At 45.4% G+C, this 18,064-nt stretch overlaps 1 protein-coding gene across 1 annotated transcript in view; it reads left to right on the top strand.

The window, feature by feature from the left end:
* Positions 1-431: 431 nt before the first annotated feature.
* The window catches only part of BRF1 (BRF1 general transcription factor IIIB subunit), a 372,560-nt gene continuing 354,927 nt past the window's right edge, over positions 432-18,064 (top strand). Inside the window, exon 1 of the mRNA XM_069734087.1 lies at positions 432-757. Coding sequence (XP_069590188.1) covers positions 574-757 — 184 coding nt within the window. The 5' untranslated portion in view covers positions 432-573. The remainder of the gene's footprint in view (positions 758-18,064) is intronic.

The following is an 18,064-nucleotide window of genomic DNA, read 5'->3' on the forward strand; positions in this document are numbered from 1 at the left end:
GAGAGCCTATAAGCAACATGGTGCCCAATGACAAAAGTGATTGTTATCCCTAAATACATGCATTTAAGTAAAAATAGACCCTAAAAGTGAATAACCCCTGTAATAACAATATTATATTCAGCACCACCAGAACAGCAAACTGCAAAAATAACCTGCTACTGTACTGTGCCTGAGTGGCGGTGTCAATCAGTTTCTAATTTTAGTGTTTTCTGTGCAATTTGCCTGCTGTGTTGCCCCAGCTGTAACAACAGATGACTTGTCTATTTTAGTAAATTATTGTATTTCCCATTAAATAATAATTCTAGGGTAGCTCTTCTGAGAAATCTGCAGATTTAGTATCCAGCCAATATGATGGCGGCTCCAATGGTGGCGACAGGGAGGTCCTGTGCTCCGGCTAGTTGTATCAGGGCGACATCTAGCGGAGAATTTTCAGAATGGCGGCGCGTGTACTGTTGCCTTGGTTTTTGCTCACGCGAGATTTGGAGTGGGAAGTGGCCCACAGTGCCGCTGTGTGCACAGGCCGTGACTGTGGCCGGCAGCTTGGATACATGTGAGTGAGGATTAGTCGCCACCATGAGCAGCCGGGTCTGTAAGAGCTGCGGCTGCACGGACATAGATGTGGACGCAGCCCGCGGAGATGCGGTGTGTACGGGCTGCGGCTCGGTGCTGGAGGACAACATCATTGTGTCCGAGGTGCAGTTCGTGGAGACCGGAGGCGGCGGATCCTCTGCGGTGGGACAGTTCGTGTCCTCAGAAGGTGAGACGGCGGCGCGGGCAGAGCCAAGAGTGGGCACAGTGCTGTATGGAGTGGCAGGAGTGGGCACCGTGCTGTGTGGAGTGGCAGGAGTGGGCACAGTGCTGTGTGGAGTGGCAGGAGTGGGCACCGTGCTGTGTGGAGTGGCAGGAGTGGGTACAGTGCTGTGTGGAGTGGCAGGAGTGGGCACAGTGCTGTGTGGAGTGGCAGGAGTGGGCACAGTGCTGTGTGGAGTGGCAGGAGTGGGCACAGTGCTGTGTGGAGTGGCAGGAGTGGGCGCAGTGCTGTGTGGAGTGGCAGGAGTGGGCACAGTGCTGTGTGGAGTGGCAGGAGTGGGCACAGTGCTGTGTGGAGTGGCAGGAGTGGGCACAGTGCTGTGTGGAGTGGCAGGAGTGGGCACAGTGCTGTGAGGAGTGGCAGGAGTGGGCACCGTGCTGTGTGGAGTGGCAGGAGTGGGTACAGTGCTGTGTGGAGTGGCAGGAGTGGGCACAGTGCTGTGTGGAGTGGCAGGAGTGGGCACAGTGCTGTGTGGAGTGGCAGGAGTGGGCACAGTGCTGTGTGGAGTGGCAGGAGTGGGCACAGTGCTGTGTGGAGTGGCAGGAGTGGGCACAGTGCTGTGTGGAGTGGCAGGAGTGGGCACAGTGCTGTGTGGAGTGGCAGGAGTGGGCACAGTGCTGTGTGGAGTGGCAGGAGTGGGCACAGTGCTGTGTGGAGTGGCAGGAGTGGGCACCGTGCTGTGTGGAGTGGCAGGAGTGGGCACAGTGCTGTGTGGAGTGGCAGGAGTGGGCACAGTGCTGTGTGGAGTGGCAGGAGTGGGCACAGTGCTGTGTGGAGTGCCAGGAGAAGTGAGTGGGGGCGCAGTGCTGTGTGCAGTGCCGGGAGAAGTGAGTGGGGGCGCAGTGCTGTGTGCAGTGCCGGGAGAAGTGAGTGGGGGCGCAGTGCCGGGAGAAGTGAGTGGGGGCGCAGTGCTGTGTGCAGTGCCAGGAGAAGTGAGTGGGGGCACAGTGCTGTGTGCAGTGCCAGGAGAAGTGAGTGGGGGCACAGTGCTGTGTGCAGTGCCAGGAGAAGTGAGTGGGGGCGCAGTGCTGTGTGCAGTGTCGGGAGAAGTGAGTGGGGGCGCAGTGCTGTGTGCAGTGCCGGGAGAAGTGAGTGGGGGCGCAGTGCTGTGTGCAGTGCCAGGAGAAGTGAGTGGGGGCGCAGTGCTGTGTGCAGTGTCGGGAGAAGTGAGTGGGGGCGCAGTGCTGTGTGCAGTGCCGGGAGAAGTGAGTGGGGGCGCAGTGCTGTGTGCAGTGCCGGGAGAAGTGAGTGGGGGCACAGTGCTGTGTGCAGTGCCGGGAGAAGTGAGTGGGGGCGCAGTGCTGTGTGCAGTGCCGGGAGAAGTGAGTGGGGGCGCAGTGCTGTGTGCAGTGCCGGGAGAAGTGAGTGGGGGCGCAGTGCTGTGTGCAGTGCCAGGAGAAGTGAGTGGGGGCGCAGTGCTGTGTGCAGTGCCGGGAGAAGTGAGTGGGGGCGCAGTGCTGTGTGCAGTGCCGGGAGAAGTGAGTGGGGGCACAGTGCTGTGTGCAGTGCCGGGAGAAGTGAGTGGGGGCACAGTGCTGTGTGCAGTGCCGGGAGAAGTGAGTGGGGGCACAGTGCTGTGTGCAGTGCCGGGAGAAGTGAGTGGGGGCACAGTGCTGTGTGCAGTGCCGGGAGAAGTGAGTGGGGGCGCAGTGCTGTGTGCAGTGCCGGGAGAAGTGAGTGGGGGCGCAGTGCTGTGTGCAGTGCCGGGAGAAGTGAGTGGGGGCACAGTGCTGTGTGCAGTGCCGGGAGAAGTGAGTGGGGGCACAGTGCTGTGTGCAGTGCCGGGAGAAGTGAGTGGGGGCACAGTGCTGCTACATCTGCCCTGTATATTGTGGTTCCTGGGGTTGTGAACTGTGTTTGTGGAGCACAGGGTTCCGGGCAGCATAATTGCCCCTTTCTCCTGGTACCCCAGTGTTGAGCTGCTGGGTGATTTGTCTCCATTCTGCGTAAATTCCTGTTATTATTAGATCTGATGAGATTCAAGTGTCAAATGAGATTTGGGTGAGGATGAAACTGAAGAACAGAGAGCAGTCGATCATCGCAAACCCTGGAAGGCTGTCGTTTCTCTGAGGATGACTGGTTGCAATGAGTGACTGCTCTAGTTTTTCACCTTTTTTTTCATGCACCTCGCAGATAGGCGGTGCAACTAAGCACATACATACATTGTATACATAAAAGTAATTAATGCCTCTATGACTTATCCTATATTGTCCATGATAATATTCAAGTAGGATGTGTAGGTGTTAGATATGGGCGAACACGAACAGTAAAGTTCGGCGTCCGTACCGAACACCTTCTGTTTGGGCATGGACGCCGAACACAGACTTTACCAGGAAGTCTGTGTTACTGTTCGGGTTTGGCTGCCCAAACACCGGGTGTATGTCACGTTGTCATGTGCATGACAGCGCAGCAAACACTGCTTCTCATCGATGGTGAAATCATCCCCACCGGTCAGAGAGCCATGGGTCCCACGCTCAGCTGTGATCGGAGGTATAGAGTTTACCTCCGGTCACTGGTGTCAGCTGATGCGGAGCGGCTGATGGGAGTATTAATTAGACGGTCCTGCGCTGTAAATAAATAATTTAAAAAAAAAATGGCATGGGTTCTCCTGTATTTTTGCTATCCAGCCAGGAAAAACTCACAGCTGGGGGCTGCAACCCTCAGCTGTCAGCTTCAACAAGTCTGGGTATCAAGAATAGAGGGGTCCCCACGCCATTTTTTTAAATTTAAATAACTAAAAAAAACAGCTTGAGGTCCCCCACATTTTTGACAACCAGCCTTGCTAAAGCAGACAGCTGGGGGCTGGTATTCTCAGGCTGGTAAGGGGCCATGGATATTTAGCATTTATTAGATGTGCCAATTCTGGCGCTTTGCCCGACTCTTCCCACTTGCCCTGTAGCAGTGGCAAGTGGGGTTCATATTTGTGGGGTTGATGTCATATTTGTATTGTCAGGTGACATCAAGCCATCGGCTTCGTAATGGAGAGATGTCTATAAGACACCTTTCCATTACTAATGCTATACTGTAGTTATATGGTAAATAAAGACACAGCCAGAATAAAATATTTTATTAGAAATAAAACAAAACACAGTTTTACTTTTCTATTTTAAAATAACAAACACAGTTATACTCACCTAACGCCTATCCCACTGAAGCCCTTGTCTTCTGTAATCCATGTCTGGGGGATAAATAGTTTTCAACCTGGATGGTGCCAAGATGCCACCGTCCAGGCTGAGAACCACTGGTGAATGACCTGCAGCAAGCGTAGCCTCAGTGACTAGTGGTGACGTTATCGAGGTTATCTCCGGGCACTGAGGCTGCGTTCCCAGCCAGGCTGAACTGCCGTGACCTCAGTGAGATCCACGCTAGCACCGTGAGAAAAACTTTACCTGAGATCTCACCGAGGTCACGGCAGTTCAGCCCTGCTGGGAACGCAGCCTCAGTGACCGGAGGTAGCCTCAATGACGTCTCCACCGGTCATTGAGGCTGCCCTCGCAGTTATCAGTGGATCTCAGCCTCAGTGGACTGTCGTATCTTGGCACCGTCCAGCTTGAAAACCTTTTATCCCTCAGACATGGGTTACGGTGTGGGACAGAACGACGGACAGGTGAGGGATATTGTTGTTTTTTTATTTTGTTTTATTACAGGAGACGAGGGATTCAGTGGAATATTCAGGCGTTTGGTGAATATAACTGTTTGTTATTTTTAAATAAAAAAGTAAAGCTGTGTTTTGTTTTATTTCTAAAAAAGAACTTTATTCTGGCTGTGCCTTAATTTACCATATATCATAGGATTAGTAATTGATAGGTGTCTTATTGACGACTCTCCATTACTAAGTCGTGGGCCTGATTTTACCTGACAATAGAAAGGTGACATCAACCCCACAGATATGAACCCCACTTGCCACCGCTACAGGGCAAGTGGGAAGAGCCGGGCAAAGCACCAGAATTGGCGCATCTAATAGATATGCCTTTTCTGGGCAGCTGCGGGCTGCTATTTTTATTCCGGGGAGGGGCAATATCCATGGCCCCATACCAGCTTTAGAATACCAGCCCCAGCTCTCTGCTTTAGCAAGGCTGGTTGTCAAAAATGTGGGGGACCTCATGCCACTTTATTAATTATTTATTTAAATAATTTAAAAATAGGGCGCGGGGACCCTTCTATTCTTGATTGCCAGCCTTGTTGAAGCTGACAGCTGAAGATTGCTGCCCACAGCTGTCAGTTTTGCCTGGCTGGTTATCAAAAATACAGAGGAACCCAACGCCGTTTTTTCTTTTTTTATTATTCACAGCGCAGGAGACGGCTAATGATTACTCCCATCAGTCGCTCCTGCTATCGCTGTTATTAGCAGCAGCAGGCGTCGGATGATGGGATCAGTAGTCCCATCCGCTGACACCAGTGACCGGAGGTAAACTTTATACCTCCGATCACAGCTGAGCACTCACACTGTCTTTTGACAACGTGGGAACCACAGCTCTCTGACCGGTGGGGATGATTTCACCACCAATCAGAAGCGATGTTTGCTGCGCTGTCATGCACATGAGAGTGTGGCAAACACTGGATGTTCCGGCCCCCCATTTAAGTGAATGGGGTCTGGGTTCGGGTACTGTTCTGGTACCCAAACCCAAACTTTTTGTAACTGTTTGGCCGAACCCGCGGGATCTGAACATCCAGTTGTCCACCCATCTCTAGTAGGTGTTATTTTTCTGCGCCTAAGGTAAAGTTCCACGGATGAGTCCAACACACACAGGATGAAGGAATATGCAGTTTTATTATAGGTATTGAACTTCTTTGATCTCTTATTTTTTAACTGCCATCTTGTTCACAAGTCCAGTGACTTGTAAAGAAAATGGGAGTCAAAAACCAAGAGATCAAAGAAGTTCAATACCTATAATAAAACTGCATATTCCTTCATCCTGTGTGTGTTGGACTCATCCGTGGAACTTTACCTGCAGCGCAGAAAAACCACCCACTCATCCTACATGAATATTATCTTGGTTTTAAACCCGTGGTTTCCAGCAGCTGGTTCAAATTGCTCAAAGGGTTTTGGTCTCACAACCTCGCCAGATGAGCAAGTTTTCTACGTTCTTAGTATGTTTACCACCGGATAAAACCCTATTGTACTCCTTTTTGCTCTCTAGTCTCCTGATATTGTCCATGATGAGAATATACAGAATCTGCATGAAGTGTCATTGTCTTCACTGCTGAATAGATATAGAACGATCTGTGATGGTTTTCTCCACCACATTGTACCCTGGTGCTATGTTGGTGCTGGTGACTTGCATATTTCCTGTCTGCTTTGTTGTGCGCTGGTTACTATGTGGTTATAACACAATGATCTGCCTGTGTCTGTACAGAGTATTAGGGTATGTTTCCACAGTCAGGATTGGCTCAGTATTTGCTTAGGATTTGACGCAGGTGAATTCTGCATCTGAGGTCACTGGCGGTTTTTACATGCTTTTTTGATGCGGTTTTTTTCACATGCTTTTTTTGTGACTTGAAATAAAGCTTATTGAAAGTTGGCTTTTGGGAAGGAGAAAAGTGATTTCCTGTTTGCAGGTATATTAGGGTATGTGCACACAGCCAGTAAACACTGCGGGTTGGACGCTACATACATCTGCAGCGTCCAACCCGAAGAGTCCAGATGTTACAGCATAGTGGAGGGGATTTCAAGAGATCCCATGTCCACTATACATTCAAAGACGCAGGCAGCTCACCAGTGTAAATGGACATGTGGCGCGTCTTTCCAGACCACAGCATGTCTATTTACAATGCGGAGATGCTCCATCCCCACTGCGTAAATTTCCCATAGACTATCATTAGATGCGGTAAAGCCGCATCATCTTTGTAGTCACATGCGTAGTAAGTGCTGAAACGCAGCTTACCACGCATGTGTACTAATTTAAATAATGTCTTACCTTGTTTCAGCCAGAAGTTCACGTACACTGCAGTTCTCGCGATGAGATCAGCTGACCGTGAGAACTGCCGTGCACGTGACCGCTGGGGTTATTCCAGTCACTAACAAAGCTCAGCTGATCATGAGAACTTGGTGACCACTGGAGACTGAGTTATCTCTGGTGGTCATCTACAAGCTCTGCTGTGTCTGGATGCCAGGCTGGATGGTGGCATATTGCCACTGTTCAGCCAAAGGCATCCAGATGTTGCAGAGCTGGACTCGTCGTGGGACATTAGGTAAATGGACTACGTCGGACAGGGAGTATTTGTGTTGGTTTATTATTTTATTTTTTTTGCAGGAGATCGAGGGCGTCGGGGATTAGGCGATGCAGTAAGTATGGTTGCGGCGACCAGTGTAGAATGCAGCTTGTAGTAATTTTTTTTTCTCCGCGTCACCAAAACGACGCATGCGGAAGCATCTGCATACAGCTGCATGACCTGCATATCTATTGTTAAAGATGGGTACGCAGGCCGCATGCAGAAGTAGGCGGAGCTAGTGGTGGAGGTGCGTCCGAGGGCGGGGCTTCACCGAGGAAGTCCGCAGCGCTCCGCAGCTCCTCAAAACGCTAGTGTGAAACTAGCCTAAGCTGTTGTCAGACACAGCTGGTGGCCACTAAACTCGTGAAGGGTGAATCCTGTGTTTTCTACCTTTTTTATGGAGGTGTTATCAGTCAGTCATTGTACAGGAGGAGGAGGTGAGCTGTGACATCACCTATTGTGAATTGTGGATCCTGTGTTATCTACTGTATATAGAGGTGTTATCAGTCATTGTACAGGAGGAGGAGGTGAGCTGTGACATCACCTATTGTGAATGGTGGATCCTGTGTTATCTGCTGTATATAGAGGTGTTATCAGACATTGTACAGGAGGAGCAGGTGAGCTGTGAATGATGGATCCTGTGTTATCTGCTGTATATAGAGGTGTCATAAGTCACTGTATAGGAGGAGGAGGAGGTGAGCTGTGACATCACCTATTGTGAATGGTGGATCCTGTTTTATCTGCTGTATATAGAGGTGTCATCAGACATTGTACAGGAGGAGGAGGAGGTCAGCTGTGACATCACCTATTGTGAATGGTGGATCCTGTGTTGTCTACTCTATATAGAGGTATAATCAGTCATTGTACAGGAGGAGGAGGAGGTCAGCTGTGACATCACCTATTGTGAATGGTGGATCCTATATTATCTACTGTATATAGAGGTGTCATCAGACATTGTACAGGAGGAGGAGGTCAGCTGTGACATCACCTATTGTGAATGGTGGATCCTATATTATCTACTGTATATAGAGGTGTCATAAGTCAGTGTATAGGAGGAGGTGAGCTGTGACATCACCTATTGTGAATGGTGGATCCTGTGTTATCTGCTGTATATAGAGGTGTCAGTCATTGTACAGGAGGAGGAGGAGGTGAGCTGTGACATCACCTTTTATGAATGGTGGATCCTATATTATCTACTGTATATAGAGGTGTCATCAGGCATTGTACAGGAGGAGGAGGTGAGCTGTGACGTCACCTATTGTAAATGTGATATCTACTGTATATAGAGGTGTCATCAGGGGAACAGGGGAAGGTGACCTGTGACATCACTTGTTGTGAATGTTATCTACTGTACATAGAGCTGTTATCAGTCATTGTACAAGAGGCGGACTAGGTGAGCTGTGAAATCTATTGTTAATAATGTATGCCGTGCAAACATTCATTTGTAATCCTGTCTGTGATGATAATTACATACGGTTTGCATATTGTCTGCTGCTGCTCCCTATTTGCCCGGTGCGCCGTGCTGCCTGGAGCAATAATTTTAATGCCTGAGAAAGGTCAAATTGGCTGACAAATGGCAGTTTTCTTTATTATCAGCCAATCTTTGGTGTGATGACACCAGATAACGAACACTCGTTCGGCTGACTATTGCTCTTTCTTGTAAAGGGGCCTTCAGTCGATTATACAGTTATATGAAAAAGTTTGGGCACCCCTATTAATCGTAAGCTTAATGTTTTATAAAAATTGGTTTTTTTTGCAACAGCTATTTCAGTTTCATATATCTAATAACTGTTGGACACAGTAATGTTTCTGCCTTGAAATGAGGTTTATTGTACTAACAGAAAATGTGGAATCTGCATTCAAACAAAATGTGACAGGTGCATAAGTATGGGCACCCCACCAGAAAAGTGACATTAATATTTAGTAGATCCTCCTTTTGCAAAAATAACAGCCTCAAGTCGCTTCCTGTAGCTTTTAATGAGTTCCTGGATCCTGGATGAAGGTATTTTTGACCATTCCTCTTTACAAAACAATTCCAGTTCAGTTAAGTTTGATGGTCGCCGAGCATGGACAGCCCTCTTCAAATGATCCCACAGATGTTCAATGATATTCAGGTCTGGGGACTGGGATGGCCATTCTAGAACAGTGTAATTGTTCCTCTGCATGAATGCCTGAATAGATTTGGAGCAGGGTTTTGGATCATTGTCTTGCTGAAAGATCCATCCCCTGCGTAACTTCAACTTTGTCACTGATTCATCAACATTATTGTCAAGAATCTGCTGATACGGAGAGGAATCCATGCGTCCCTCAACTTTAACAAGATTCCCGGTGCCGGCATTGGCCACACAGCCCCAAAGCATGATGGAACCTCCACCAAATTTTACTGTGGGTAGCAAGTGCTTTTCTTGGAATGCTGTGTTATTTGGCTGCCATGCATAACACCTTTTTGTATGACCAAACAACTCAATCTTGGTTTCATCAGTCCACAGGACCTTCTTCCAAAAAGGAATTGGCTTCTCCAAATGTGCTTTTGCATACCTCAGCCGACTCTGTTTGTGGCGTGCTTGCAGAAACGGCTTCTTTCGCATCACTCTCCCATACAGCTTCTCCTTGTGCAAAGTGCGTTGTATAGTTGACCGATGCACAGTGACACCATCTGCAGCAAGTTGATGCTGCAGCTCTCTGGAGGTGGTCTGAGGATTGTCCTTGACTGATCTCACCATTTTTCTTCTCTGCCTTTCTGATGTTTTTCTTGGCCTGCCACTTCTGGCCTTAACAAGAACTGTACCTGTGTTCTTCCATTTCCTTACTATGTTCCTCACAGTGGAAATTGACAGGTTAAATCTCTGAGACAGCTTTTTGTATCCTTCCCCTGAACAACTATGTTGAATAATCTTTGTTTTCAGATCATTAGACAGTTGTTTTGAGGAGCCCATGATGCCACTTTTCAGAGGAGATTCAAACAGGAGAACAACTTGCAAGTGGCCACTTTAAGTAGCTTTTCTCATGATTGCATACACCTGGCTATGAAGTTCAAAGCTCAATGAGGTTAGAAAACCAAAAAAAGTGCTTTAGTAAGTCAGTAAAAAGTAGGTAGGAGTATTTAAAACAAGAAAATGATAAGGGTGACCATACTTATGCACCTGTCAAATTTTGTTTGAATGCAGATTGCACATTTTCTGTTAGTACAATAAACCTCATTTCAAGGCAGAAACATTACTGTGTCCAACAGTTATTAGATATATGAAACTGAAATAGCTGTTGCAAAAAAAACAATTTTTATAAAACATTAAGCTTAAGATTAATAGGGGTGCCCAAACTTTTTCATATAACTGTATGGCAGCATGAAAAATCTCTAACTTCCACATAAATATTCAGTGATGACGTTACGACTACGACCCGAACACCTGCTAAGACGAGTCCAGGATTAGCTGATATCACACGCATCTTGGCAGGTATATGTTTTTACTGCGTCAAAAATGCAGTGTCTTTCTGTTCCAGTAAAGTGGATGCGATTTATAGAGATCTCATGCTCACTCTGCTTTTTAACACTGCATAAACTGACCTGCGCTGCATGTTTCAAATCCACAATATGTCAATTTCTTTTGCGGATACGCTGAGTTTTATGTGCAGATTTTCTACATAGCTTTGCAATAGATGCGGAAAATCAGCCGAAAAGGCACGTAATTAGTTGAGCAAATATGTTCGGAATCGGTCTTCGAATTAGAGTTTGCCATGTTCGTGCCAGTTCGTGCCATGTTGGTACGCTATTCATGCCAAATTTATGTTTGATGATTGCTTCTGAACATATTTGGTGAATTCTACTCCCATTGACTCAAGTGACGTTTGGCGATTATTGCAAAAGCAATATTTGCTGACGATTGTAATCGGAACCGAATTTTGGAAAATTTGCTCAACTCTACACGTAATCTGCACATGATTGTATCAATAAAATTTTGCTAAAGCCAAATACTGGAAAGTATGAAAAACACAGCAGATTTAGCCAAAGTATGACACCAAAAATAGAGAGAAAGCGGAGCATAAAAAAAGGCCATAAAAATAAGACAGCCTAATTTTACATAATAGGTGCAGAAATTCTGCAACATCTAAAACTCACCAAATACTCATCGTGGGAATATAGACTCATGTGTGTGGGTCCTCTTATGTCAAGGGAAATAAAGATCGGCTGCGGGTTTTCAACATGTCCCATCCTTGTGTTGTCAGGGGCAATAAGCCACGATCACAGATGTCAAGCAGCAGCTTACTACTCTCTACTTAAAACACATAGACGACGTGTCGGGTCTGTGTATGGTGAAGATGGGCGTGATAGCGGTCTGATGACTTTTTGTTTTTTAATACCTTACGATGGTCAATTTTCTGAATTTTTATCACTATGGATCTGATTAAAATGGATGAAAAAATTGTCTTCCATTTTTCATCCGATCTTGTATGGATATTCTGAACGTGATGGAGCAGACTCAGGAGCTGAGCCCGCTCTAATGGCAGCGACTGGAGCTAGCTCCGTTTGCTACTGTTGACCTTTTAAAAGCTGATGAGAATCACTGGCAGCAGCATTTAAACCTCACAATCCTGGAAGGATTAATTAAGGATCAATAACTCTCCACCCCCCACATCCGATGCAATCTCAGTGTGCCGATCATTTACTATGTTAACTGGGTGTTAACTGGCCACCTTTCCAACTATGTTGGTGATCCTGTGAAGACCGGAGACCATGATCACAAATTTAAGTCCCCCCAGAAGTAAAAATTTGAGGCATAAAGTTAGAATAAAATATTTAGTCTATAGATGCTGCAAATTTGTGGAACCACATGAGCCAATGTGATAAATTTGGTGCTTTTTTGTAAATCTACCTCTCTGTCATGTAGAAAAGCGTAGTCAATGTTCTTTGGACTCTCTTTAGTCCTATAAACAAAGGCTTATAGAAAATGTTGGTGTATATGCCGAGCATTTATCTGACATACACTCTAAACTTAGGGCTCAAACCTGACATGAACAGAGGCTTTTCTTTTGCATGGAAATTTTCTGATTTGGTTTACAAGAGGAATCCACACATTTTTAAAAAAAAAAGGTTTTCAGATTTGACGCCAAATTTGAAAAGGACAGTGTCTTTTCTTTCCATAAAAAACCCTGTTGTTAAGATCAGCATTGTGGATTTTCTATTAAGATCAATAGTAGTAGAAGGGGTAAACATTAACCCCTCTGTGACCTTAGACGTACTATCCCGTCGAGGTGCCCTGGGCTTATCTGACCCTGGACGGGATAGTACGTCATAGCCGATCGGCCGCGCTCACGGGGGGAGCGCGGCCGATCGCGGCCGGGTGTCAGCTGCTTATCGCAGCTGACATCCGGCACTATGTGCCAGGAGCGGTCACGGACCGCCCCCGGCACATTAACCCCTGGCACACCGCGATCAAAGATGATCGCGATGTGCCGGCGGTGCAGGGAAGCACCGCGCAGGGAGGGGGCTCCCTGCGGGCTTCCCTGAGACCCCCGGAGCAACGCGATGTGATCGCGTTGCTGCGAGGGTCTCACCTCCCTCCCTGCTCCCTCCAGCCCCGGATCCAAGATGGCCGCGGATCCGGGTCCTGCAGGGAGGGAGGTGGCTTCACAGAGCCTGCTCAGAGCAGGCACTGTGAAGCCTGCAGCGCTGCATGTCAGATCAGTGATCTGACAGAGTGCTGTGCAAACTGTCAGATCACTGATCTGTGATGTCCCCCCCTGGGACAAAGTAAAAAAGTAAAAAAAATTTTTTCCAAATGTGTAAAAAAAATAAAAAAAAATATTCCAAAATAATGAAAAAAAAAAAAAAATATTATTCCCATAAATACATTTCTTCATCTAAATAAAAAAAAAACAATAAAAGTACACATATTTAGTATCGCCGCGTCCCTAACGACCCGACCTATAAAACTGTCCCACTAGTTAACCCCTTCAGTAAACACCGTAAGAAAAAAAAAAAAAAAACGAGGCAAAAAACAACGCTTTATTATCATACCGCCGAACAAAAAGTGGAATAACACGCGATCAAAAGGACAGATATAAATAACCATGGTACCGCTGAAAGCGTCATATTGTCCCGCAAAAAAAGAGCCGCCATACAGCATCATCAGCAAAAAAATAAAAAAGTTATAGTCCTGAGAATAAAGCGATGCAAAAATAATTATTTTTTCTGTAAAATAGTTTTTATCGTATAAAAGCGCCAAACCATAAAAAAATGATATAAATGAGGTATCGCTGTAATCGTACTGACCCGAAGAATAAAACTGATTTATCAATTTTACCAAACGCGGAACGGTATAAACGCCTCCCCCAATAGAAATTCATGAATAGCTGGCTTTTGGTCATTCTTCCTCACAAAAATCGGAATAAAAAGCGATCAAAAAATGTCACGTGCCCAAAAATGTTTTCAATAAAAACGTCAACTCGTCCCGCAAAAAACAAGACCTCACATGACTCTGTGGACCAAAATATGGAAAAATTATAGCTCTCAAAATGTGGTATTGCAAAAAATATTTTTTGCAATAAAAAGGGTCTTTCAGTGTGTGACGGCTGCCAATCATAAAAATCCGCTAAAAAACTCGCTATAAAAGTAAATCAAACCCCCCTTCATCACCCCCTTAGTTAGGGAAAAATAAAAAAAAATGTATTTATTTCCATTTTCCCGTTAGGGTTAGGGCTAGGGCTAGGGTTAGGGTTAGGGCTAGGGTTAGGGCTAGGGTTAGGGCTAGGGCTAGGGTTAGGGCTAGGGTTAGGGTTAGGGTTAGGGCTAGGGTTAGGGATAGGGCTAGGGTTAGGGTTAGGGTTGGGGCTACAGTTAGGGTTGGGGCTAAAGTTAGGGTTAGGGTTTAGATTACATTTACAGTTGGGAATAGGGTTGGGATTAGGGTTAGGGGTGTGTCAGGGTTAGAGGTGTGGTTAGGGTTACCGTTGGAATTAGGGTTAGGGGTGTGTTTAGATTAGGGTTTCAGTTATAATTGGGGGGTTTCCACTGTTTCGGCACATCAGGGGCTCTCCAAACACGACATGGCGTCCGATCTCAATTCCAGCCAATTCTGCGTTGAAAAAGTAAAACAGTGCTCCTTCCCTTCCGAGCTCTCCTGTGTGCCCAAACAGGGGTTTACCCCAGCATATGGGGTATCAGCGTACTCAGGACAAATTGGACAACAACTTTTGTGGACCAATTTCTCCTGTTACCCTTGGGAAAATACAAAACTGGGGGCTAAAAAATAATTTTTGTGGGAAAACAAAAAGATTTTTTATTTTCACGGCTCTGCGTTATAAACTTTAGTGAAACACTTGGGGGTTCAAAGTTCTCACAACACATCTAGATAAGTTCATTGAGGGGTCTAGTTTCCAATATGGGGTCACTTGTGGGGGGTTTCTACTGTTTAGGTACATTAGGGGCTCTGCAAACGCAATGTGACGCCTGCAGACCAATCCATCTAAGTCTGCATTCCAAATGATGCTCCTTCCCTTCCGAGCCCTCCCATGCGCCCAAACGGTGGTTCCCCCCCACATATCGGGTATCAGCGTACTCAGGACAAATTGGACAACAACATTTAGGGTCCAATTTCTCCTGCTAACCTTGGAAAAATACAAAACTGGGGGCTAAAATATAATTTTTGTGGAAAAAAAAATATTTTTTATTTGCATGGCTCTGCGTTATAAACTGTAGTGAAATACTTGGGGGTTCAAAGCTCTCACAACACATCAAGATGAGTTCCTTAGGGGGTCTACTTTCCAAAATGGTGTCACTTGTGGGGGGTTTCAATGTTTAGGCACATCAGTGGCTCTCCAAACGCAACATGGCGTCCCATCTCAATTCCTGTCAATTTTGCATTGAAAAGTCAAACGGCGCTCCTTCCCTTCCGAGCTCTCCCATGCGCCCACACAGTGGTTTACTGCCACATATGGGGTATCAGCGTACTCGGGACAAATTGGACAACAACTTTTGATGTCCAATTTCTTCTCTTACCCTTGGAAAAATAAAAAATTGGAGGCAAAAATATAATTTTTGTGAAAAAATATGATTTTTTATTTTTACGGTTCTGCATTATAAACTTCTGTGAAGCACTTGGTGGGTCAAAGTGCTCACCACACATCCAGATAAGTTCCTTAGGGGGTCTACTTTCCAAAATGGTGTCACTTGTGGGGGGTTTCAATGTTTAGGCACATCAGTGGCTCTCCAAACGCAACATGGCGTCCCATCTCAATTCCTGTCAATTTTGCATTGAAAAGTCAAATAGCGCTCCTTCCCTTCCGAGCTCTCCCATGCGCCCAAACAGTGGTTTACTGCCACATATGGGGTATCAGCGTACTCAGGACAAATTGGACAACAACTTTTTGGGTCCAATTTCTCCTGTTACCCTTGGTAAAATAAAACAAATTGGAGCTGAAGTAAATTTTTTGTGTAAAAAAAGTTAAATGTTCATTTTTATTTAAACATTCCAAAAATTCCTATTAAACACCTGAAGGGTTAATAAACTTCTTGAATGTGGTTTTGAGTACCTTGAGGGGTGCAGTTTTTAGAATGGTGTCACACTTGGGCATTTTCTATCATATAGACCCCTCAAAATGACTTCAAATGAGACGTGGTCCCTAAAAAAAAATGGTGTTGTAAAAATGAGAAATTGCTGGTCAACTTTTAACCCTTATAACTCCCTAACAAAAAAAAAAATTGGTTCCAAAATTATGCTGATGTAAAGGAGACATGTGGGAAATGTTACTTATTAAGTATTTTGTGTGACATATCTCTGTGATTTAATTGCATAAAAATTCAAAGTTTGAAAATTGCGAAATTTTCAAAATTTTCGCCAAATTTCCGTTTTTTTCACAAATAGACGCAGGTACTATCAAAGAAATGTTACCACTATCATGAAGTACAATATGTCACGAGAAAACAATGTCAGAATCACCAGGATCCGTTGAAGCGTTTCGGAGTTATAACCTCATAAAGGGACAATGGTCAGAATTGTAAAAATTGGCCTGGTCATTGACGTGCAAACCACCCTTGGGGGTAAAGGGGTTAAAAAATTTTTTTTTTTAAATTCTTTGGCATGTTTTTCTTGCTAAATTCATAACAAAACTCTTGGTGTTTTTTTGTACTTGCTTTTTGCTACAGATTAGCACCTAAACCACACCTTTTTGTTGCATCCCATGTAACATAGTAACATAGTAAGGCCAAAAAAAGACATTTGTCCATCCAGTTCAGCCTATATTCCATCATAATAAATCCCCAGATCTACGTCCTTCTACAGAACCTAATAATTGTATGATACAATATTGTTATGCTCCAGGAAGACATCCAGGCCTCTCTTGAACCCCTCGACTGAGTTCGCCATCACCACCTCCTCAGGCAAGCAATTCCAGATTCTCACTGCCCTAACAGTAAAGAATCCTCTTCTATGTTGGTGGAAAAACCTTCTCTCTTCCAGACGCAAAGAATGCCCCCTTGTGCTTAGCCTTGGGGTATGTTGACACTGTTTTCAACGCTAGGCTGTTGGTGTGAATTCTGCACTAAAATCCACATGAAAATCCTGTTTCAAATACTCTTTGAATAAGTATCCTATTGATTGGGCAGCACGGTGGCGCAGTGGTTAGCACTGCAGCCTTGCAGCTCTGGGGTCCTGGGTTCTAATCCCGTTTTTGCGAAATTGTATGTTCTCCCCGTGTTTGCGTGGGTTTCCCTCTGGTTCTCCGGTTTCGTCCCACATTCCAAAGACATACTGATAGGGAATCTAGATTGTGAGCCCCATTGTGGACACCGATTATAATGTCTGCAAAGTGCTGCGGAATATGTTAGCGCTATATAAAATAATCTTTATTTTTAATGATTTCAATGGGAATCCACATTGCTGTTCAAAGTGTGAGTATTTATTTATTTTTTAAATTTCTTTTCTGCATTACTTATTTAATGCATATTTTTTTATTGGATCTGCTACAAACTTGACATTGAAGTCATAAAGCTGCAAAAAAAAACATAGTTAATAAAAAAGCATAGAAAAAAATCCACATGGATGGGGTAGCTTTCTTTTGAAAAATCAGATTTTTACTAATGTAAGGCCATGTGCACACTGTAGCGATTTCACTCACTCAGCTGCGACGGCTGACACTCAGGAGACGTGTTCCTTTAAAGTTCACTGGGTTTATTGCTTCATAAACCATGTGGCAAAACAACAGAAAGCAAAATAGCCTTTGGTTCAGGCAAAGGAAAACAAGTGTCCAGTTCATCCGGCTCAGTCCTGAAGCCGAACACACTCAGGAGGGTTTCACCTCCACACATATCTGCTGTGTAAAGGATTAGCCAGTCTTATATAGGACTAACCACACCCAGTAATCTATCACATGATTAGCCATGTGGTCTGACATCACCACAGGTCCTGAAACACAAACATATGGTTATATAAAACAACGCAATATTCCGGGCTACATTACAGCAACAAGGCACTTATGTGGCACATACCTCACATCGACTACACACCCTTTAGCCATGCTACATACCTCCCCCCTCTGCCTAAAGCAGTGGGGCTTGGCACTTTCTCCCACTAAACAAGGGATTCTTGATAGGGCATCCGCATTACCGTGCAGCTTTCCGGCCCGATGTTCCACATGGAAACTGAAGTCCTGCAGGGATAAGAACCAACGGGTGACCCTAGCATTTCTACCCTTCGTTTCCCTCATCCACCTAAGTGGGGCATGGTCGGATATCAGTCTAAATTTACGTCCCAGCAGATAGTACCGTAATGTGTCCACTGCCCATTTTATGGCCAAGCACTCCTTCTCAACGACTGAGTAGTTCTTTTCAGATGAGGACAGCTTCCTACTCAGATAGAGAACAGGATGCTCCTCCCCATGTAGTTCTTGGGAAAGGACTGCTCCCACCCCAACATCTGAGGCATCTGTCTGAAGAATAAACTCTTTCTTGAAGTTTGGGGCCATCAGAACGGGTTGCTTACACAAAGCGTTTTTCATTTCTTGGAAGGCTGACTCTGTTTCTTCGGACCACTTAACCATTACTGG

The sequence above is a fragment of the Ranitomeya imitator genome, chromosome 1 (genome assembly GCF_032444005.1).
Source record: "Ranitomeya imitator isolate aRanImi1 chromosome 1, aRanImi1.pri, whole genome shotgun sequence".
Classification (NCBI taxonomy): domain Eukaryota; kingdom Metazoa; phylum Chordata; class Amphibia; order Anura; family Dendrobatidae; genus Ranitomeya; species Ranitomeya imitator.